Source organism: Puma concolor, chromosome C1 (assembly GCF_028749965.1).
Source record: "Puma concolor isolate L17-30 chromosome C1, mPumCon1.1.hap2, whole genome shotgun sequence".
NCBI lineage: Eukaryota > Metazoa > Chordata > Mammalia > Carnivora > Felidae > Puma > Puma concolor.
The window spans coordinates 161547494-161572274 of NC_141674.1; the positions used below are offsets into that span (position 1 = coordinate 161547494).

Genomic DNA, 24781 nt, shown 5'->3' on the forward strand with positions numbered 1-24781 from the left:
AAATACCATATGATTTCACTTACATGTGGAATCTAAAAAGTAAAACAAAGCTGAAACAGACCCACAAATACAGAGAACTGGTGGCTGCCAGAGGGGAAGTGTGTGGGGGGATGGGCAAAATGAATGGAGGAGAGTGGGGTGTACGGGCGTCCAGTTACAGCGTAAGTCAGAGATGAGAGGTACAGTGTGGGTAATATAATGAATGGTACTGTAATAGCACTGGATGGTAACACATGGCAGCTATACTTGTGGTGAGCTATGAAAGTGATTGCTGAAAAGAAACAAGTTTAAGAGTGCTTAAAAGTTGCCTCTGGAAGTGGGAAATAAGAAATGGGGGTGTAATGCCACAGGGAATTGCTATTTTTGGTAACAAACTTAAAACTAAAAGGGAAGTGGAGAAGAAATGGTATATATTTACATCGGTTATGAAAACTAGGCTCACCTGGAGAAACTGTGTGAATTCTGTGTAGTTAAGATGCTTCTTCCGATTATGCCCAAAATGCAGTCGGATAAATTCACAGTCCCAGTTAAAAGGGATATGGTGATGAATAATAGTCTGTCCAAAAATTTCTTTGACATTTTCTTAAAAGGGAAGACAAAAATAAACAAATTATATCTGGAATAAGTAGTTTAGTCCACTGCAATGTTCCTACAGAAAGAAATTAAGAGAAATTTCAAGTCAATATTATCTGCTTCTATTAAGATTAGCTGCAAAATTTTTCGTGCCCAGAAACCCATGCACAGGAACACAATTGATACAAAATATAATTTTACACTTAAGATTGTGTACCATTACATATAAGGCCATGAGATTCTTAATTTCTCTTGATTTAATTTTAATTAGGAAGTGATTTATATCTTGCACTATAAATGGCTGCTACTTTGCATTCCTGTATAAAATCAATAGTGTTTTCCCGGTTCCTCAAGGAGTCGAATTAAGCCCTTTATCAGAAGCATGAATACCTAAATTACAGTATAATGCAATATTTGTCATACTAAGTATGGTTTGATTGAGGCTTGATTATTACATTCACACTAGCCTGAATCTGTCTATTGAAGATAGGTATAAGAAATACTACCAAAAGCGTATCATTAGCTCAGCAGCAAGCACCTTATTAAAAGCTTCTGATATTGTCAAAAATATGGTCTTGACACAAAGCTACAAAATCCCCATAAAAAGCATGATTATTAGTCTCAACTATTAAAATATTTTAAGATAAGTGAAATTAGTGATTCACTTTTAAATAAAGAAGGACTAAACACAGTACACTAACTTTAAGATAGGAACCAGTCACACTGTGTAAATATACAACCAAAACCCTCTGACAGCTGGTCTTCATGCACTAACAATGTCAGTCACTTTCTTACACAGTTCTACACTTACTATAAAAGTCAATTCACAAATGACTGGTACTTTAACAAGCATAGACTGGATAGCCTAATTTAGAAGCTCATGCCAAAAAAAAAAAAAAGTCATTAACAAAGTTAAGAAAGCAGGAAGCCTGTTTTATTGATGTCTTAAGAACAAAATTATTTTCAAATGTAAGCCAATTAGTGGAAGCGTTTTACCATCCATAGCTACAATTTTACTAATTAGCAAATACAAGTTTAATGTTTTATAATCTCCAACTATGCTACTTTCTCTAATTTCTGTAAGTTCTTTGAATAAGATACTGATCTCATATTGTAAATGGTTTAATGGATTCCCTTTAGTTTTATATACCATTTTTGTCTTGATAAAAGCATTACTGGGGTGGGGAGGGGGAGGTGGAAGACAGTGTAAGAATCCTGAACTGGAAATCCTACCAGTCTGGACTCAATATAACAGCTCCGAATAGGTCACTACTATCAGTAAGTTGGAAGAAGGCATTGGATGTCACTGGGGAGATGGGATTCTCATCTTTTCTTTCAAATGGAATATAGCATTTATTTCTTGCCTAATTAGCAATAGTATATCATAATTTTCAAACCACATTAAAATATTTTCACCTTCCATAAACACAAATTAAATATATGGGGTTTTGGGGCGCCTGGGTGGCGCAGTCGGTTAAGCGTCCGACTTCAGCCAGGTCACGATCTCGCGGTCCGTGAGTTCGAGCCCCGCGTCAGGCTCTGGGCTGATGGCTCAGAGCCTGGAGCCTGTTTCCGATTCTGTGTCTCCCTCTCTCTCTGCCCCTCCCCCATTCATGCTCTGTCTCTCTCTGTCCCAAAAATAAATAAACGTTAAAAAAAAAATTAAAAAAAAAAATATGGGGTTTTGTTTCTAAAAGCAAAAACAAACAAACAAACAAAAACAAAAAAACAAAAACTCAGTAGCAATCCATGGGATAGATCTTGGCTTTTAACCAATATAAAAGTTTACCCTCAAATCTATGTGGAATATCAACAGTTGTAAAATATGTCAAAGTTTGTAAGATAATTAAAATAATAAGGGTTACCAAAAATAGAGCTAAATATATTAAGAGAGATCAGCAAAGATTTTTTTAGGATCTTTTTTTAAATAATTAGCTGCTTTATTCCCGAATTAATTACTTTGATTTCTTATTTTTAAGATCCAACAAATAGTGTTAAACTAATAAGACACAAAGAAATTAAGGGAAAGCAGAATAGAATAACTTAAACTACTACATATATTTAATTTAAATATTAAGATTATGAAAGGGAATACATTTTTTATAACCTTTATTTTAAAGGTCACAAATCCTAAAACTCAACTATTTGACAAGAAATGTGCATACTGCTACCTAGATTAAGTTTTAAACAATGGTAGAATAAAACTGAATTCCCTTTACATGATCAGAAAATATTAGAATATTACTGTGAAATTAATCAAATACAATCAAAGATTCAAAAGCTTTCAAACTATGAAAATTTACTTAATTATGAAAATTGTTTTCTACTATCACAGAAAGGATAAACCGAAGTTATAATGTCGAATTTACATTCAGAAAAAGTTCCATAATAAAAACTTAAACTAAAATCCTATTTTGTAAACTTCCTACCAACCTCTAGCTAAGATCTTGGAATATCTTTGAAACAATTAAAATGATAGCTTAAATTACTCATAGTAATCTTCCCAAATATTGAAGTGTCATTTTCCATGACTATTTGTTTCAACATTTCCTACTTCTCCCAAAGTGGTCATTGATAGCTTTGGACATGATTTTATTATGAGCATTAATATGTGCTGTTTTATTTACCACCCCCCAGACACTTTTAATTATTTTGACTATGTCACAGGCTACAACTATAGTTACTAGGACTAACAAAATTTCAAACCTACTTTGGCACCTCTTGCTGTGTCCCACTTCCCTTCTGTTATTATTTTACTACCAACTGCCTAAGGCTAATTCAGGAAGCTTATAAAAATAATTAGTACAACTATTATTTTAAAATCCAATTCATAATTACCACTTTACCAGGATGTGCTTATCCAAAAAAAAAAAGTTATACAAAAGCTCCAGAACTGGAGAGCTTCTACTTGTGTGAGGCAACAGCTCAAACATGTGATGCTCTCCTTATCCAGTTTTATCCGGTTCTGCATGACATAAAAGGGAACCCCAATAATCTCAAATATTCCCAATACATCTAACTGAAAATGCATAGCAAGTCCTCCCCCCACCCCCACCGCACCCACAGAGAATCCCGTCTTTCCAGTGGCAAACAAGGGTCTTTAGCTCTAAATAGCACTCCTTGGAGTATTATTTCAGTGGCCATAGTTCTGGCCTGGATGAAAGGGCTATGACAGTCACATCTTATTGGCAGCAAGATCATGATCTACTGTTTTATACTAGGTTGGTATTGCTATGGGATATAGGAATCCATTCGTTTTCTGACATATAGAAAACAATAGACCACTTTTTCACTTCCTGCAGAGCATGGGCTTATGAAAGAGATGGTTTATAATTCCTCTTGAAAAGGGAGTTGGGGCCAGATACAAAAGTAGCCTGTCATTACGTTCTCTTTGCTCAAAGGAAAGGAGTATGATTTGTCAGGAGGGCAGGTAATGGTGACAACTGTGATTAAGTAAAAATGTTCACAGACGTATAACATTAGTCAGTTCAGCTGTATCAGTCACTTATGATGATTGGACTAGATGAATTACACATTGAAGCATATATATTATGTAAATATGTCTTAACAGAGGTTTTAATTTCCCCAACAGCCCACAATGTGTCTCCCCATCTCATCCACCCTCATCCCTCCCCTGGTCCTTATGGGAGCTTCCTACTGGTCTTGTTCACCTTTCTTCAGTACAAAATTACCTCTGACCGGGGCTGGCACTCTTCTCCAAGACTGCCGCCATGCCTGTTCCATGAATGAGCCTGGAAGGAGCTGCTGTACCAACGGTGTGGCCAGAGAACTCCTCCTGTAGGTATACAAGCCATCAGCCCTGTGACACAGCCCACCTACCATCAGCCCAACGACATCCTGATTCCAAGGATTCCAGCCCAGCAGGAGCCACTGCTTCCAACTTAAGAGGCTTGAGACCAAACATTTTTATTGTCAGTGGGGGTGGGGGCGGGGGAGTCCTCAATAGCTCAGTTTCATCTGCATAGTTCTTAAAGTGAAGTCAGAGAGGCTTTTAGAAGGACTCCCACCAAAACAGTGAATTCCTTGTGTATAACTGAACAAAAACAATGGCGAGACTTGTGGAAGTAAAGAGTTTTTCAGTGAAGGAAAACTTGGGGAGAAAGAAGAGGAACAACTAAGAGACCAAAAAAGAAAACAAAGGAAAACAAACAACAACAACAGAATGTTCAACAACAGGAACTTGGTAGAGGAAGTCCCAACCAAAATAGCATGTAGACTCAGTCCCAGACTACTAGGTTCTACTTCCAGTTGGGTCATTAATTTCCTAGGTGACTTCCTCTGTTTCTCTAAGCAAAAGTATTTCTATTAATCCTTTACCTACCTCCAGAAGGGACTACCATACAATTAGTCAACAGAGTAGTCCTGCTGCCAAATATATGTGAAGGTCCGTTTCTCAGGAAGGATGACTTTACATTTAAAGAGCATCTATTACTATAGAAACTAGATGCTTCACCAGTCTATCACCAAATGCATAAAAACTAATAACACTATGACCTTTTTTTTTTAACCTTAAACTCTAAGCTACTCTAGTAGCCTTCAGTATTAACAGGATTTTTTTCTGCAATATCTGAAAGGGGTCTCAAAATTCTTACTGATTTATTTTGAACACCCAGGTGAAGCTCTAATTCTTACTAGACCAAATTAGGTATTGGTTACCATTAGATTTTCATAGTATTCCATGTCTACAGCTTTGTTCCCACTGGGAGAGGGTAATTTTTCACATCTAGACTTCCATCTCCCGAACCTTTTAAAAACAGCGGTGGTTATGCCTAAGCCACCCCAATCTATTCTTCCCTTCAGGGAAAAAGAGTCTATTTTAAAGGCACAAATGGAACCCATTTCTATTTGCTGTATTTAATGACAATCAAAAACAGTACCAAATCAAAAGGAATCCCTGCTTTTTCAGGGTTCTACAGTGAGGGGATAAAGATGTGCCCTTGAAAAAAATCACTTTGGAGAGGTCCCATTCCTAGGCAAGCGCTTTGGAACACAATGCTGATGAGATTTTAATAAAAAACTTAGACTGTACAACATATCTTATATTCATTTATTAGTTAATAGACAGGAGTTGGGGTTTCATTTTTTTAGAAGGATTACATCTTTGTTAACGCAATGGGCTTTTATTTTTTAAATGTGGGACAAATGCAAGGCAGCTACTGACAACACAATGTAGTATAACTGGTTATCTAGGTTACCTCAACCTAATTCTATCAAGCAGAATACCCAGTACACTAGAGGCTAGTAGTGAGACCAAGGCAAGTTTAGACTGTATCTAGCACACACCAATCATGCAACGGCCTCCACAAGGCTCAACAGTGGCAGTAACAGATATATAAGCCATTAAGTAATTATCCACAGCATGCATTAGAAATTTTATTAAAAGAACATCAAAGAGGAAACAACTATGGTTTTATTCACTCTTTTAAAAACTCCAGAACCCTCTCCTGCGCTTGCTTGCACATTCTGAAATGGATTACCGAGGTCTCAATGTAAGTCTTCTCCCCCAAAGTAGAGGCATCTCTAACAATTAAAAAACAGAAACAAAAAACTTGTCCAGCACTCAAGTAAATGTTGTTCGATATTCCTATTTACATAAATACTTGCAAAAATGTACACAACTTAAGTATCTAATCTGATGTGTATTAAAAAAGCGTATCTAAAAAAACAAAAGCATAGATGAGAACAATATATACAAATACACAGATAATAACATCATCATCATAGTCCACGAGATACCAATGGCATAACAGTTCCCCCCCACCCCACTCCATTACACCTGGCATCCAATATTCTCTCCCACCTTTCTCTCCTGGTGTGCACAAGAGAAAACTGTACTTTAAATAAATTCTAAACTAGAAAATATAAGGCCATTTGGTGAAAAGGATTTACAGTTAGAATGGATCTATAATTTCCTTTTACCTAAACATATATCTATAAATAAATAAGCACAATTCATTTTATTAAGTGGATACAAACATGAAAACTGACCTTTAACATAGATCCAAAATCCTATAAAAATAAACTCCAAGTTAATTAGTTCCTTATGCTGAAATTCTGTAGTCTTGAAAACAGCCTGTAATGAGTAGGCCTTAGAAATCTTGTTAAATGGCATTTGTAACAGTTTCAATGCTTTTCCTCTTTCCTTAATATAAAATTAAACTTTCTCTCCTTCATTATGATTTTTATTTAAGAAAATTTGTCTAAAATGAATCCTCAAAACCAGGGAGGCAAGACAGGAAGGGAAAATGGTCAAGGTCCCCAAGAAACAGATGACCATCATCAAGACAACCACCCAACTGGCCAGGGGCTCCAAGAACAATGTTGAAAGGGCATTCAGCAGTACCTCATTCCATAGGAATCTTCCTATCTCTACATTATGAAGCAGAAGAATGAAAGCAGGATTTTGGAGGGTTCATATGTTTATTTTTCAGGTCATATCAGGAGCTATAACAACTAAAACTGATTTGTTTTGCTTCTAATCCTAATTATATTTTCTTAAAATTCTAACTCATGAATCATAGTCTGGGAGAAAAACAAAAGATCTTTAAAATGCTAAAGTTGGGATCTAATAACTACAAGCTCTCATTTGCATGAAATAAATGTGTTCATAAACCACTCAACTGCTTCTTATACCCATTTTAATCTACTAATCAACACTGGCATGGGTCTTTATTGTTAGTCAACTGGATGAACTGACTTGAGTGACTTGTTTTTTAAAATAGAAATTGGGAAAAGCATCAAATGGAGATGACACAAAGAACCATGATACCAAGGTAGGAAGGACAAAAGTCCCCACAATTTGGTTTTGGGAAATCTAATTCTTAAAACAATGGATACATGATAGAAGCACAGGTCTACCATCACTAATACAGATATTTGTATGGAAGTATTTCCCAAGTATTGCTGCACATTTGGAAGTGAGACATGTGAGAATGTGTGATACCTATTGAAAACAGAAAATGCAGCATTGTTAGTGGTCTGGGGTTAATGCTGAGTGATGAGATGATAAGGTTTTATATTTTAAACTACAGAATTTGGGTGCTTCTGGGAAAAATCAACCTTCTTTACGAGGCAGAATGGCCAGAGCTTGCTCCAAAGCAGGAGTATGCCAACATGGATACAGAAACCTAAGGAGTTCTGCATAGGTAATTCTTTGGGGAAATCTTACACAGACAACAACTGGGTCAATGGACAAAAGGAAACAGTCAATGCCAAGCTAGAAAATGTGCCCACTAAAAGCATTAAAGAGCACCACTGGTCCTTCTAATACCTGTATTTTCTCACCATTCTTTTCATGGCAGTGATACTTCCTCCTTTGGGTGTAACTGAAGGATTTTTTTTATAAGACAAATTCTGTGGTGAATAAATATTTAGCTCAGGGAAAGCCTGATTTTCAAGAGTCTCTCTACAACATATTGATGCAAATTCACCCTATAAAAGGGGCTCAAGTTCAGCTTTACAAGATAAAAAAGTTCTGGAAATCTGTTTCACGACTATGTGAATATACTCAATGCTACTGAACTGTACACTGAAAAATGGTTAAGATTTTATGTGTTCTTTTATCACAATAAAAATATATAAGTATTTTTTTAAGAAGAAGAGGATTCAAGGTCCTTGAAAACACTGCATTGTTTTTATTGAAAAACCTGTTGCAGGAAAAATTAGCAGATAGGGTAAACATAAACTAACTTCTGCAAATAAGCGTCTTTAAAAACTAAAACATACATGGCTACAAACAGAAATTCTAGTTTATATGCTTGTCAAACACTGATCTTGTGCTAGATTATATGCCTAGCAAAGGATTTATATCAATTTCTATATTTAACACAAATGTTAGTTTCAATGTTCTAGGCTTGTTTCCTAAAATCAAAAATCTACAATGGTGATTCAGAGAATGCTAACTATTCTTAACTCCCTCCTTCAGTTCCATTCTTGGTGTTACATCGTAGCACTTTTCCAAACTGCTACTGAGGAGCTATGCACTCTCTACCCAAAAATCCCTTCAAGAATGATATGATTATTCCATGTTGTTCCTCGTCTGTTTCATAAAGAATTTTGCTCAGGCTAGCCCAGAGCAAGAAAAGTTTACACCACATATTTTTGGAATGTAAAAGTGTCAATAAATGACTCAATGAGCAAAGACTCCTTAATTTTTTGCAATTGTCTAATGCTTTAAAGAAAATACACCATTTTAATTGTATCTGTGTAAATTCTTTGAGGAAATCAATACTTCACTTATTAACTAGCTCCTAGATAATCAGCAATTTATATGCATTTACTAGATTTAGCAATTAAAGACTGGACCAGCTTCACTAACTTCACTTATCCCTTATAATCTTTTTTTTTCCTTACCAAATGTCACCTCTCCATTTCCACTCTTGTCAAACAACTGGAAAGCCACTATGAACATAGAATCTGGAGCACACAAAACAGATTCAAATGCCAAGAATTCTTGATAGGAGATCAATCTGCAACAAAATATAACATGTTATTGGCTGGTAAAGAAAGGGAAAATATCAGGCATTTAACCTGTCTTTACTGTATGAACTATAGCTCAGGGTAACCACACAATTGGTAAAGGGAAGTCATCTGGAATTTCCTTCAAAATAATCCAGGAGATGAAAAATATAAATAAAACAAATTTAATAATTATTTTAATAATTACCCAAACTTGGTGATGAGGATATTGAATTTGCTACACTAGTCTGTGTTTTATAGGCTTGAGATGTCAATAATACATTTTTTAAAGGAAGATTCAAAACAAGAGGAGGGAAACTAAAGCACATGGAGTCCTAGAATACTCAGGGTTGTGAAATCAGCCAGTGGCCAAAATTACACTAAAATTGCCTTCAATGATCTTATACAGTTGGCATATGCTAGTATATAGTTTAGAGTCATCTTCCATAGCAAGCTTGCTGCAAACATCCCACACCATGTTGCTGCTATTGGTAAGTGACTAATATCCAAGTAACAGCATTATAAAAATCTGGTTTTTTATAAATATATAAATACATGTAGTTATTTATTTACTTATTCATATTAGTAATGGTGCTGCCTTTTATTCTCAAATGGCCTGGTTTGGAAAATACATTTATAGTCACCCTATCAAAAGGAATAGACCTAATCTTTTTTTTTTTTTTTTTTTTTTTCCAACGTTTTTTATTTATTTTGGGGACAGAGAGAGACAGAGCATGAACGGGGGAGGGGCAGAGAGAGAGGGAGACACAGAATCGGAAACAGGCTCCAGGCTCCGAGCCATCAGCCCAGAGCCTGACGCGGGGCTCAAACTCACGGACCGCGAGATCGTGACCTGGCTGAAGTCGGACGCTTAACCGACTGCGCCCCCCGGGTGCCCCGGAATAGACCTAATCTTAACGTGGCTTCTTGCCCCTCAGGATCTGATCTCTGTATGCCTCCCCTTTGTTCTCTGCACTCCAACCCACTCTTTTTCAATCCCTGCTCCTTCCACCCAGGACCATCACACAACATTTCACTTTCCTTGGAATGATCCCACCATCTCCAAACTTCTGCCCATTTAATTTGTACCCATCCTTACATAGCCCAGATCAAATATCATTTCCTCAAGACAACCAACCATCTCACAGTCTCAAGATGATTTCACTTACCCTTTACAGCCTTACGGCAGCACACTGTACCTTTTTAGTGCCCCCTGCAAAATTTTTATTAAAATAGTTATGTGGGGCACCTGGGTGGCTCAGTCGGTTGGGCGGCCGACTTCGGCTCAGGTCATGATCTCGCGGTCCGTGAGTTCGAGCCCCGCGTCGGGCTCTGTGCTGACGGCTCAGAGCCTGGAGCCTGTTTCAGATTCTGTGTCTCTCTCTCTCTCTGACCCTCCCCCGTTCATGCTCTGTCTCTCTATGTCTCAAAAATAAATAAACGTCGAATTAAAAAAAAATTTTTTTTAAATAATAAATAAATAAATAAATAAAATAAAATAGTTATGTGATTCATTGTTTAAAGCCTGATTTCCTGCGAGAAGATAGGCTTGTCACAGAGCACAAGTTTGATTCAGGTAAGAACTTGTAAATATTCTTGAATGAACTCAATTTATAATATACGGCTTTTATTTATTTATTTAAGTGTTTATTTTTGAGAGAGACTGAGTAAGCGGGGAGGGACAGAGAGAGAGGATTCAAACTAGGCTCTGCACTGTCAGTGGAGACCCCAAAGTGGGGCTCAAACCCATGAACTGTGAGATCATGACCTGAGCTGAAGTTAGACGCTTAACTGACTGAACCACCCAGGTGCCCCAGGAATATATGGCTTTACAGAGAGCTATATTTCTCAACACAGATTTAGGAAAATGACTACATTTTACATTTCATTTTATGTCTCCATTCATCTAAGACATATTTTACATTTGTAGTTTCCTTTTCCATTACTTGTAACACTCTGAATTATGTTTAAGTTACACAAATTACATTATATCCAAAGCAATGGTGCATACTATGCCTTTTCCCTTTATTGAGGGAAAGGCTTTGTGGTGGTATTATTCAGAGGACTAAAGACTATGCCTTCACTGTGCCCCTGCTGAAGACTCTTTGGTGGAATTAGGAGCTTAAGTGCCTAATGAATCCTGGGAAGAACAACCCAATAAACTGTTTATCAGGTCACCTTTCATAATACATTTTATGCACTGGTATACTACTAAAAACACAAAAGCGTGGTTATCATTACACAAATTTTTAGGTAGTAAAAACAAATGAAGTTATAACATATCAGGTATCATCATCTACACACTCCTAAAAAGCACTGAGTCCTATGAAGTTTTAATAACAATGTATATAACACAAGGGTTGCCTGGCTCTGGCTCAGTCGGTACAGCATGTGTCTCCTGATCTCAGGGTTGTGAGTTCAAGCTCCATGTTGGGTGTAGAGATTATAAATAAACTTAAAAAAAAAAAAAAAAAAAAGAATATATAACACAAATACAGTAATGATATAGGGATGACTTAGAGAAGGCCTTCATTTTCTACATTATGTAATTCCATGTTTGAAATTTTTATCATGAAGAATTAGCATTATTCTTTTGATTATAAGAGTAATTTAAAAACTACAAAGTAATTAGGCTGATTATGAATTAAAAATTTTAAAAAAAAACCTGTAACATCATGGTTTTTCCAAAATAGTCTCAGGAATCTGACATCAAAAATACAATTACCCTAAAATACAGAATATGTAGCTTTAAAATACATTTCATACTCAGTAGTAAAACTTTTCTCTATGAGAAAAGGTAAGACTTTTTCCTTAACTAGCAAAGGTCATAAATGGTCGGCTGGCAGAGTAAATTTGGCCCACACATGTTTTCTTTGGCCATGCAAAGAATAATATTTTTAGTTACATTAGTTGCCAACATTAGGAAATTATAAATATTTCACACAAATATCCAGCTTTCTGGTTTCCCTTGTTAAATTGTGAGCAAGGGCAACCAGTTTCTGGTCCCAATACTTTTCATTCCACCAGTCTCCTGGAGCCAAAGTGGAAGCTACCTCTTCAGGGACAGCAGGGCCCATCAGTTATCTACACCTGCCCCTGGGGACCATCCCCGTGAGCTCGAGCCCCATGTCGGGCTCTCTGCTGTCAGCACAGACCCTGCTTTGGATCCTCTGTCCCTCTCTCTCTCTCTGCCCTGCCCCTGCTCATGTTCTTTCTCTCAAAAATAAATAAAACATTAAAAAAACAATTAAAAAAGAAGATATTGGGGGAATCCTCAACCAATCCTCAATACTCACTTACCTTTGTTACACAGAGTGATTTATTTGAAGAAAGATCAATTAAGAAACACAAAGGCATCAGCAACTTAAAAATAAAGTCACTTCATATTAATCGGCCTTAAAAAGGAACGAAATTCTGACACAAGCTGTAGCATGGGTGAATCTTGAAAACAACAGGCTAAGTGAAATCAAACACGAAAGGACAAATAATACATTATTCCACTTACATGAAGTATCTAACATAGTCAAACACATTAGAAACAGAAAGTACAATAGTGATTACTAGAGGCTGAGTATCGGGACAAAACAGGAACTCACTGTTTCATGGGTACAGAGTTCCAGTATGAGAAGATGAAAAAAAAAAAAGGTAGAATGGATAGTAGTGATGGTGGTACAACAATATGAATATACTTAATGCCACTGAAATATATATTAAAAATGGTTAAAATGATAAATTGTATTATATATATTTTAATACGGTAAAAAGTCACCTGAGATTACCCAAGTATAGGCATTTATTAGAACTCAGCAAATGCACCTTTAAGTTTTGTATTTGTCACTGTGGGTAAATTTTACATATAAAGAAAACACTCAAAACAAATACTGAAATCCAGTTAATAATATGCATGCTGAAATGTGTAAGAAAAGTATCAGTGTTCGCAATTTACTTTGAAATGTGTGAAAAAACAAGATGGATTGATGTAAAGATAGATATATGAAAAACGAAGCATAGAAAAATGTTAATGGTAGAATATGACGGGTATGTTAAGTATACACTGTAAAATACCTTCAACCTTCCTGAATGTTTGAATTTTCATAATAAAATACTGGGAAGTAGGAGGTGAGGGTAATGGACCATTTTGTCTCTCTGATATGCTCCCTATCTATCTTTAGCCCATAGGCCTTTTATACCACATGACAGTGGAACAATACTTTTCATAAAGCAAGAAATGGCCTGTTTATCTGCTAACATAAAGCAAACATGTTCTGGAATAATTTTTAAGGCTCTTTTTCCTTTATCCTGCTATGAATTCCTCTATTGTTAGAAGGCCTTGATCAAGACTTAAGCAGCGCCAATGCAAACCACAAGACGCTAACTGGAGTGAAGAAACCACTGCTTAGTTCATAGTTTAATAAATTGTTTTCTTTCAATAAGGATGGGGTGGCACCTTCACTTTTTACCATACCTGCTGCTTGACTTTTTACAAAGAACATGTATTCATTTTATACTCTGAAATAATGGATTTTACGGGAGCCTGGGTGGCTCAGTCGGTTGGGCGTCCAACTTCGGCTCAGGTCAGGATCTCGCCATTTGTGGGTTCGAGCCCCGCGTCGGGCTCTGTGCTGATAGCTCAGAGCCCGGAGCCTGCTTCGGATTCTGTGTCTCCCTCTCTCTCTGCCCCTCCCCTGCTCACATTCTGTCTCTCTCTCTCTCAAAAATAAATAAACAAAAAAAATTTTTTTGAAATAATGGATTTTATGAATTGGATGTTTTAAAATTTTTCTACAAAGTTCCTTTTAAATTTACTGAATGGGGGGCGCCTGGGTGGCGCAGTCGGTTAAGCGTCCGACTTCAGCCAGGTCACGATCTCGCGGTCCGTGAGTTCGAGCCCCGCGTCGGGCTCTGGCCTGATGGCTCAGAGCCTGGAGCCTGTTTCCGATGCTGTGTCTCCCTCTCTCTCTGCCCCTCCCCCGTTCATGCTCTGTCTCTCTCTGTCCCAAAAATAAATAAACATTGAAAAAAAAAAATTTAAAAAAAAAAAAAATAAATTTACTGAATGGAAACTAATAAAATTTCAAAATATTAATATGTTAATTTTGCAATTTTTAAAACCATCAAGATTTTTGCATAAAAGGTTTTTCTACATGCATCATAATGTTTTTTTATATACATGTAGAAGAGTAAAGGAAAGCAGTTATGAAAAACTAAAAGAGAAAAGTAATAGTTTTACACATTATAGACTAGAGCTTCCAGATGAAATTCTGGCCAGAGCTAAATATAGAAACTATAATTCTAGAAGTTACAGCTTCAAACAAGCAACTGTCTAAACACTTTAGATTATATCACACAAGAATAGTTCCTGAAATCTTCATTTAATGCATAAAATCATTTTGCCTTTCATTATAAAAGCACAATTTCAAAGTTTAAGCCACAATTTCACAAATAACATTTGACTAATGACTTTTACTCTAGACAACCCATCATGCTATTTATACCATACGATGTTGCTTCTACATGGTTCTGCACAACAAACACCTATATCAAAACACTCCTGCTTATTTTACTATCTATTGGAGGAAAAGGAATGCGGAAGAGGAGAAAGGGGGTGGTTTACATGCTAAGAAAACATGCAGCAGAGGGTGAGGCGGTCCAGGGTACAAAAAGGTATGGTATTGACCTCTCTCAAACCTGCTTTTCCCACATACTTATTTAAATCACTTAGACCTCTGTATACTAGTGCTATTAAGATTTGGTTTTGATAATTATAAACAACCTATGTGATGCTACTTCAAATTATAAGACTCTCATCAAAAAAAAAAAAAAAACTACAACAGAACCAAGGAATACCTCTTGGGGCTATAAAAAAAAATGTACCAACTACATACACTATTCTAATCTTTGATCACTGTCCTTGGTAAAGGAGTGGGAAACAGAAAGTGGGGAAGAAAGAGAACATCATTTTTTAAAAAAATGATTAAAGAAGGAAAATGGACTAAAAATTAAGAGAATTTTGTGTTATTGGGCAAATCAATCAATCTCTCTAGGCCTCATTTTCCTTAAACGTTAAATGAACAAGAGTGACTACTTGGAATAAGTTAAACATCATCAAAACCTTTCATTTTCTTGGGGCGCCTGGGTGGCTCAGTCAGTTGGGCGTCCGACTTCGGCGCAGGTCATGATCTCATGGTCCGTGGGTTCGAGCCCCGCGTCGGGCTCTGTGCTGACAGCTAGGAGTCTGGAGCCTGCTTCGGATTCTGTGTCTCCCTCTCTCTCTGACCCTACCCCATTCATGCTCTGTCTCTCTTTGTCTCAAAAATAAATAAACATTAAAAAAAAATTTTTTTTTTAATTTAAAAAACCTTTCATTTTCTTGAATTACAAGTATTTTTTTAAAGGTTTTTTTTATTTTTTTTGAGAGAGAGAGAGACAGAGAGAGACAGAGAGCAGGGGAGGGGCAGAGAGAGAGGGAGAGAGAGAATCCTAAGCAGGTTCCACGCTCAGCACAGAGCCCAGTGCAGGGCTCGATCTCACAATGGTGAGATCATGACCCGAGCCAATATCAAGAGTCAGACACTTAACCAAGCGAGCCACCCAGGCACTCCATCTTCAATTGCAAGTATTAAAGAAACTTCAGCAATGATACTTAACCTTTTTTTTTTTTAATTTTTTTTTTTCAACATTTATTTATTTTTGGGACAGAGAGAGACAGAGCATGAACGGGGGAGGGGCAGAGAGAGAGGGAGACACAGAATCGGAAACAGGCTCCAGGCTCCGAGCCATCAGCCCAGAGCCTGACGCAGGGCTCGAACTCACGGACCGCGAGATCATGACCTGGCTGAAGTCGGACGCCCAACCGACTGCGCCACCCAGGCGCCCCGATACTTAACCTTTTTTGAAGTCACAGGTCCTTCTGAAAACCTGGGATTTCTCCCGAGAAAAACGCAGATACAAATTTCCTCATTTTGCATGATATTTCAGCAACTTCAGGACTATCCATGAATAAGAGGTTAAGAATTGCTGTGTTTCTAGAAAATTCCACCTTTCTCTGCTTTTGGAAATTACCTACATGTTTCATAAACTCACTGATAATTTTTATGATCTGTTTTTTTTTAATGTTTATTTATTTTCAGAGACAGCGTGCGTGCAAGTGTGGGGAGGGGCAGAGAAAGAGGAAAGAGAGAAATCCAAGCAGGCCCCAGGCTGTCAGCACAAAGCCCAATTCGGGGCTCCATCTCAGGAATCAAACTGTGAGGTCATGACCTGAAACGAAACAAAGAGTCTGATGGGTGGACAGATGTTTAACCAACTGAACCATGCAGGTACCCTATGTGATCTAGCTCTTTGAATCAGATTTCCTACAGAACCCCATCTAATTCCAAAGAGAGGAAAAAGGAAGCTTAAGAAGTTTTTAAAATCTGAAATAGAAAGATTTACCTTTTACAAAGAGAAATAGATTTGTCTTTAAGTGAACACTATTAACATTATCAGATACTTTCCTAGCCAAAACCCATCTTTGATCTATTCTACTCTGGCAACTTAAACCCTTGATTCCATTCAACCACATCAACAATGCAACGGAGTCTGGGAGAACCACATGAAGCTTCAAAACAAACACTGAGACAGATGAGCAAAAATGGTCACAAAAGAAGCATCTGAGAAGATCTGGGTACTCTGAAAGCAGGTCTCAGGCCAAATTAATGACAATAAATACCATCCTAGTTTTTAAAAGAGCTAAATATATATGTTACCTTTAACAATTTTGAAGAACGAATTCTGATTAAAAATAATTTTCATATGCATTACTGTCTAATCACTGTTAAGAAATCCAATGACTAAGTGGTTTATCATAGCTTATCAGCTGATTTCACTTTTTTTTTCAATGAAAGGGACACTTTATTGAAGTCCCAGGGCCCTGGGTCTTGGGCAGAAGGCATCCCTGCGAGTAAAGGAAGAGCCGGTAGACAGGCCTTATTTGACCTTCTTGGGGCGTGGGTTGTTGGTGTGGCCACACTTCTTGCGGCAGTTAACTGCACAGGGGTGCAACACTTGTGGCAGATCATCCTGTCGCAGTTGTATTTCTGGGCCAGCTGGCAGAGGGAAGGCTCAATGACGCCACCCGCAGGCAAAGCACCAAGTATAGGGTGGACTCTTTCTGGGTATTGTAGTCTAATGAAGTGCAGCCATCTTCCAGCTGTTTGCCAGCAAAAATCAGACGCTGCTGGTCAGGCGAGATGCCCTCCTTGGCTTGGACTTTGGCTTTGACATTCTCACTAGTGTCACTGGGCTCAACCTCGAGGGAGATGGTCTTGCCCATCAGGGTCTCCACAAAGATCTGCGTCTGCAACGCTGCCACCAAACCGTTGGGAACCTAGTTGTGACTTTTTTTTTTTAAGTTTATTTATTTTGAGAGAGTGTGCATGCGCACAATCAGGGAAGGGGCAGAAAGGGAAGGAGACAGGGGATCCAAAGCAGGCTCTGCACTGACAGCAGAGAGCCTGACATGGGGCTCCAACTCACAAACCGTGAGATGGTGACCTGAGCCAAAGTCAGATGCTTAACCGACTGAGCCATCTGGGCACCCCTGATTTGACTTTTTAAAAGACTAATCACGAAATGTATGCAAGTTCCCCAACATCTACCACTGACAAATTACATAAAATCTTTATCTAAGATATAAAATATACAAATTTCATGCACTATACTAGATTTTGTGGGAAAATATGAATACTAACCCTAGGTTCAAAGAACTTAGATATCAACATTTCTAGTTTAACTATAGTCTCCTAGTTTACAATATAGTCTCTAGTTTATAAGAGTCTCCTAAACGAATTTCATTGCATGCAAATCTTGCCCTATTTCAACCTACCATTTTTAAAAAATCTCATCATATCTGCAGTAGTATCTTTTTTTTTTTTTTTTAAATTTTAGAGAGAGGGAGCATGAGTCGGGGAGAGGCGCAGAGGGAGAGAGAATCCCAAGCAGGCTCCACACCCAGCATGGAGCCTGTTGCAGGGCTCGATCCCACAACCCTGGGATCACCAACTGAGCCACCCAGGCACCCTATGGAAAATAACTTTTAACAACTCCTCATTGCCTAGTTTTTCACACAACTACCTCTACAGGTAGGAGAAAGAACCTGGGCCTTTGAAGGCCTGAGGATGTAGCTTGGAACTCACAAAGCAAGAAAAAATTTTCTTTATAATTCATAAGAATACTCCATTTGTTCTATAATACAGTCATATTTGATCTTAACTTAAAAACGGTGTGCTTTTTCCCCTTGAGTAAAGTGACACTCTAGTAAGATGCACCTTGCTATTTCTGTGACTGCACACACCCATACACTGCCAGGCTAAAAATACCTCCAAGACTAAGTCACCAGCCTACAGGATACAGTCAAAGCTTAGCACAGACGGTCCCCAGTTCCACTTCAACCACAATTCCAAGAGTAACAAAGCAAAACCACAGCCACACCAAGGTACATGTAACACAACCTCTTCAATGTCACTCCGCAAGACACACACACACACCACTGCTATTCCCTTTCCTGGAATTCTCCCAGCTTATCCAACCACCAGCAACTTCCCGTTCATCTTGCCAGATTTCACTCAAGTATCTCTTCTATGATGCTGTACTGACCACCCAAAACAGAGTTAACTATGCCTTCTTGGGTGTCCTTTGTATCTTTCATATACTTCTATTACAGCATCTTATACCAAAGTATTCTTTTCTTTGTTCACTCATCCTTCTTCTCACTAGGCCATGAGTTTCTTCTTAAGGCCAAGAACCCCATTTTTTTAAATTTATTTTTTTAATTTGTATCCAAGTTAGTTAGCATATAGTATAACAATGATTTCAGGGATAGGTTCCTTAATGCCCCTTACCCATTTAGCCCATACCCCCTCTCACAACCCCTCTAGTAACCCTCTGTTTGTTCTCCATATTTAAGAGTCTCTTATGTTTTGTTCCCCTCCCTGTTTTTATATTATTTTTGCTTCCCTTCCCTTATAGAACCCCATTTTATTTATGTTTGTATTACTAAGGCTCAACAGTGCCTGGCTAATGGTGGTTGTTCAATAAATGTTTGTCAAATAAATGAGTAGACAGATAAATTAATAAATACTACTAAGTTCTTCCCTGATTCATTCTTATTCACAGCACTTCTAACCTAACATGCTATAATTTACTTTTAAATTTTTGTATTGCTTTTGCATTTATCACTTTACTCGCTGATGTAATTCCAGTCCTTAGAACATTAGAAAACATAGTAGGTACTCAATGTTTGTTGAATGAATGAAAGAAAACCATTCTGTTCAGATTATTCAATATAAAATATGGTTCTCCATATATAGTTTACTTCCAAAAAAAAACCAAGAAACAAATGCTAGTTTTGCCCAATCCTTGATAATGGCAGCAAGTAATACTTCTTATAAACTTCTAAGAAAAGATAATGGTTTATTAATATTAAAATTCCAGGTGGTCATAGGTAAACTTAGGGTGTTCCTATTTTTTAGTAAGATATTGCAGAACATTCATTTTCAAAAAATGTATAAAGGTTCTTACCCATCCTTGGTTTGATCGGCTACTCCTGCCAAGAGCTGCACGACCTTTGGATTACTATTTGGATCATTATACAGTCCAAGATAGCGCTGGACAAAGTCTTCTGGGGTCATGTAATGCTCTCCATCAACCTCAGTACTGGCATACTAAAAAATAAATAATGTATACTTAAAATTAAAATTATTCAACATCATATTGTAGCCAAAAACATTTTGTGAAAAGGTATATAAAGGACAGTATCAAAATCAAAATAAAGATAATAAATGCAGGATAGTGCATTTTCCTCTGGACAATGAAAAACAAACACTCAGAGCCAGATTTAAGAACACTGGCAAAGTACTGACACATGCCACAACATGGATAAACCTTGAAAACATTACAAGTTAAAGAAGCCAAAGGCAAGAGGCCACAGATCGTATGACCGCATTTACATGAAATGTCCACAAGAGGCAAACCCACAGTGACAAACAGCAGAGGCACAGGTGCCAGGAACTGGGAGGAGGGCAAATAAGAGTAACTGCTTTAACATATATGGGGTTTTTCTTGGGGGCAGCGACCATGTCCTGGAATTAGATGGTGGCAATGGCGGCACACTGTAAATATACTAAAAAAAAACACTGCAGTATACTCTTAAATGGTTAAAATGGAGAATTTTGTCTCATGTGACTTTTATTTCAACTAAACATATACTATGTAAGAGACGAAATACGAGAAAGATGAAGAAAGGTGAAAGGGCAGCTAAGGTAACTAAGACCTGAGAGTGAGAAGGTGACACGTGTAGACTGCCAGAGGCTTCCCACCTACAAGAGTGGGGAGCAGCAGGAGAACACAGGCTGCCAAACCTTAAAAATAAAACGAATGAGAAAAGCATGACAAACACACAAGACCTTCCATCACAGGTATTTGTTCTACATTCCAGTAGCTGGAGAAAAGGAACAAAAATATTCTGCTTTTAGGTCATTAATTTTTAGAAATAAAATAGTAGAATCTGCCTGTCAAATAAAGACCTCACTATTTTAAGGGTTTTACGCACTATGGCATGATCAAACACAACCAAAGCTCTCCTCTTCAGGTTGCAGCTGATCAATTTAGCTACTTCAGTCAACTATCAAAGTAGTAACATCAGAAAATTTCCCAGAATTGAAGAATACAAGGGCTAAGTGCCAAGCACAACACAGTAAAACAAACAAAAACCTACACCAGGCCATGGCCCATCATCATAAAATTACAGAACACCAGTATAAAGAGAAAATCCTACAAGTTTTCAGAGAGAAAAAAGGTCACTTATAGAGAATTATGAATCACAGGCACCAATGCTTCCTCAACAGAAACACTGAAGCTTGAAGACAATGCAGTAAGGCCTTGAAAATTCTAAGATAAATGATTTGCAGCCTAGAATTCTAAACTGAGCCAAACTTTGAATCAATTATAAGGGTAGGTTAAAAGTACTTTGAGATATCCATGTTCTCAATACTTTTTTCTCTTGCCATGTGCCTCCTCAGGAAGCTATAGGAGAATCTGCTCCAACAAAATGAAGGCATGAACCAAGTGGGATACAAAAATCAGATGACCCAATCCAGAAAAGTGGCCAAGAGAAATCCCAAGACAACAATTGTGCTGCAGGCCTCTAGAGTACATAGTCCTGGCAGGGAGCAAACGAAGGGCTCCAGGAAGGAAAGCCACTGGGAAAAACGGAATGCTTATCCAAGGCATTTGGCTACATGAAAAATAACATGGGGAGGAGTATGAACTTTTGTTCAAATGTCACCTTCTCAATGAGATCTATTCTTATCACCCTATTTAGCATTATAACCCATGCCTGCACCTATATTCCCAATCCCCCTTACATTGCCTTTTCCCCCCCTCGGCAGCTATCACTTTCTAACACACTATGTATTTTACTTCTTTATTATGTTTACTGTCTATCTCCCAACAAAGGAAGGAATCTTTGTCTAGTTTGGTCACTGATGTATCCCAAACACCAAGAATAATGCTTGGCACACAGTAGGCACTTGGCAAACCTTTTTTTTTTCTTTTGAGAGAGAGAGAGAGAAAAAGAGAGACACAGAGAGAGAGGCAGAGAGAGGAAAGAGAGAATCCCAAGCAGGCTCCCCGCACAGCACGGAGCCCAAGCCATGGCTTGACCTCATGACCTGAGCCGAAATCAAGAGTCAGACGCTTAACCGACTGAGCCACCCAGGTGCCCCAGCACTCAGTAAATATTTGTTAAATTAATGAATTTGTATGAGGTACACAAGTTGCTAAGTAAATGAAAAGTTAGATAATTTTTAACTCTATCAGAAAGTAAATTACGAAAAAGCATTTTTGTTGTATAAAAACAGGAAATACATGACTTGGCTCAAATAAACAGTATTCACGGTCATAATAATATAGATACCAGATATTAATTTAATAACAATGATAAACATACTGAGAGGAATGGAGGAAGAAGAATGGAGGAGGAAGTAGTGTAAGGAAGTCCTCAACTACTCTCATAGAAAGTCAATAATATCTAGAAATAGCAGTATAGAAATATGAAGGGAAATACCAAATAAATAGTTAAGAGTTAGAAGTGGTTGCTTCTGTATCAGATAAAGGGCTAGTATCCAAAATCTATAAAGAACTTATCAAACTCAATACCCAAAAGACAAATAATCCAGTGAAGAAATGGGCAGAAGAGATGAATAGACACTTTTCCAAAGAAGACATCCAGATGGCCAACAAACACATGAAAAGATGCTCAACGTAACTCATCATCAGAGAAATACAAATCAAAACCACACTGAGATACCACCTCACACCAGTCAGAGTGGCTAAAATGAAAAACTCAGGAAACTACCGATGCTGGCAAGGATGTGGAGAAATGGGAATCCTCTTGCACTGGTGGTGGGAATGGAAACTGGTACAGCCGCTCTGGAAAACAGTGTCGAGGTTCCTCAAAAAATTAAAAATAGAACTACCCTATGACCCAGCAATAGCACTACTAGGAATTTACCCAAGGGATACAGGAGTGCTAATGCATAGGGGCATGTGTACCCCAATGTTTATAGCAGCGCTTTCAACAATAGCCAAATTATGGAAAGAGCCTAATTGTCCGTCAACTGATGAATGGATAAAGAAGATGTGGTTTATATATACAATGGACGACTACTTGGCGATGAGAAAGAATGAAATCGTACTATTTGCAGCAACGTGGGTAGAACTGGAAGGTATTATGCTGAGTGAAATAAGTCAGTCAGAGAAAGACAGATACCATGTTTTCACTCATATGTGGATCTTGAAAAACTTAACAGAAGACCATGGGGGGGGGGCGCCTGGGTGGCGCAGTCGGTTAAGCGTCCGACTTCAGCCAGGTCACGATCTCGCGGTCCGTGAGTTCGAGCCCCGCGTCGGGCTCTGGGCTGATGGCTCAGAGCCTGGAGCCTGTTTCCGATTCTGTGTCTCCCTCTCTCTCTGCCCCTCCCCCGTTCATGCTCTGTCTCTCTCTGTCCCAAAAATAAATAAAAAACGTTTGAAAAAAAAAAAATTTAAAAAAAAAGAAGACCATGGGGGAAGGGAATGGGAAAAAAATAGTTACAAACAGAGAGGGAGGGAGGAGAACCATAAGAGACACAAATACAGAGAACAAACTGAGGGTGGATGGGAGGGTGGGGGAGAGGTGAAAGTAGATGATGGGCATTGAGGAGGGCACTTGTTGGAATGAGCACTGGGTGTTGTATGTAAGCCAATTTGACAATAAATTATATTCATAAAAAAAAAAAAAAAAGAAGTGGTTGCTTCTAGGAAATAAGACAAGGATGGAAAGGATCACAGAAAAGGACTGTTGGTTTGCTTTTTGGTTAAGCATTTCAAATGTTCTCATTTGTGAATCTGACTAAACCAAGCAACCAGCTCTTTCAACAAGAGGAGAATTAAATAAAAAATGTTTCCTCTGTCATATTCTAGAAAACCCCACAGAGGTTATCATAGCAAATGCTTGATCAGCCTGCACACAGGTAGACATATTTTTACTAACTTGTACTACCCAAAAGCACCTAACAAATATCACCCCAAGATAAAGTCATGTTCACTTTACATTCTATAAAAGTCATTGCTGAAATGGTCCTAAGTTTAAGTCCTGGCTCAACAACTCCATTCTCCTCCCAGGATTCTACATATATCACACATCTATAAAATTAAGACTAAATGATCTTCGACATTTCAAAACAATAAGTATGCAAATATAGGATAAAGAAAAAATAAACTGTATGGTATTAATACTAATAGTGAATGGATTCTACCAATTCTTGTTGACTACTTCTTCTATTCTGTGTTCCTCAATATCCTTCATAATCTTACATGTTTTACCAAGATCAGAAAACCACAGAGTTAAGAACAGGCAGGAGTGGGGAAAGGCACAATGTCAGGAAGACTACTGCAACTGGAAAGAGGAATCAACACAACAAAGTCTAAAAATAGAATTTAAAGCCACTGACAAGTCAAAAACTCACTAGATTATGAGTGCCAAACAATGGTATGAGAAATGTACTATAGGATCCAAAAAGGAGTGGCTCGTTCTAAGGACAGGTGGAATGGGGCTGCAGTAGGAAAGAGAGAGTATGTTCAGAATAGGCCTTGAAAGTAAAATTTGATTTTAACTGCAACAGACAGAAAGGGTCTACAAGGTTTTAAAAAAATGTGAATACAGAGATGTTAAAATAAATTATTCTCTCTTTTTTGGAGGGAGAGAACTAGTTGGAGACACAAATGTTAATAAAGAGAGGGCATACAAAGATATGAAGCAGGGGCACCTGGGTGGCTCAGTCAGTTACGCATCCCAATCTTGATTTCCGCTCTGGTCATAATCCCGTGGTTCATGAGACTGAGCCCAGCATCGGGCTCCTTGCTGACAACACAGAGCCTGCTTGAGATTCTCTCTCTCCCTCTCTCTCTGCCCCTCTTCTGCTCATGCTCTCTCTAAAAATAAATAAACTAAAAAACAAAAACAACAACAACAAAGCAAAGATGTAGAAGTTGAAATGGAAAAGACAAAGGCAGTTTGAGATCAAATGATGGAAGACTTTGAATGCTAAGTTGAACAGTCTGAACTCCATTCTGTGGGTAATGGGATGCCATTAAAAGTTTTAGAGGATGACAGAGACATGATCTGACCTGTGCTCTCTCTTGTGGCAAT

At 37.8% G+C, this 24781-nt stretch overlaps 1 protein-coding gene and 1 pseudogene across 6 annotated transcripts in view; both read right to left on the bottom strand.

Moving 5' to 3' along the window:
• Positions 1 to 24781, bottom strand: part of SLC25A12 (solute carrier family 25 member 12) — a 212463-nt gene that overhangs the window by 65337 nt on the left and 122345 nt on the right. For 4 of the 5 annotated variants that reach the window (XM_086718898.1, XM_086718900.1, XM_086718897.1 and 1 more), the window contains exons 3-5: positions 19612 to 19754; positions 8947 to 9062; positions 443 to 582 (exon numbers count right to left, since the gene is read on the bottom strand). In XM_086718898.1, coding sequence (XP_086575024.1) covers positions 443 to 582; positions 8947 to 9062; positions 19612 to 19754 — 399 coding nt within the window. Of the gene's footprint in view, positions 1 to 442; positions 583 to 4265; positions 4370 to 8946; positions 9063 to 19611; positions 19755 to 24781 lie in introns of those variants that run through there. The other variant, XM_086718901.1, reaches the window with a different exon arrangement.
• On the bottom strand, positions 15477 to 18641 carry LOC112872281 (ubiquitin-ribosomal protein eL40 fusion protein pseudogene; annotated as a pseudogene). The gene is made up of 3 exons (XR_015255685.1): positions 18621 to 18641; positions 15939 to 17419; positions 15477 to 15699 (listed from the first exon to the last, which is right to left on the bottom strand). The product of XR_015255685.1 is annotated as a ubiquitin-ribosomal protein eL40 fusion protein pseudogene (transcript).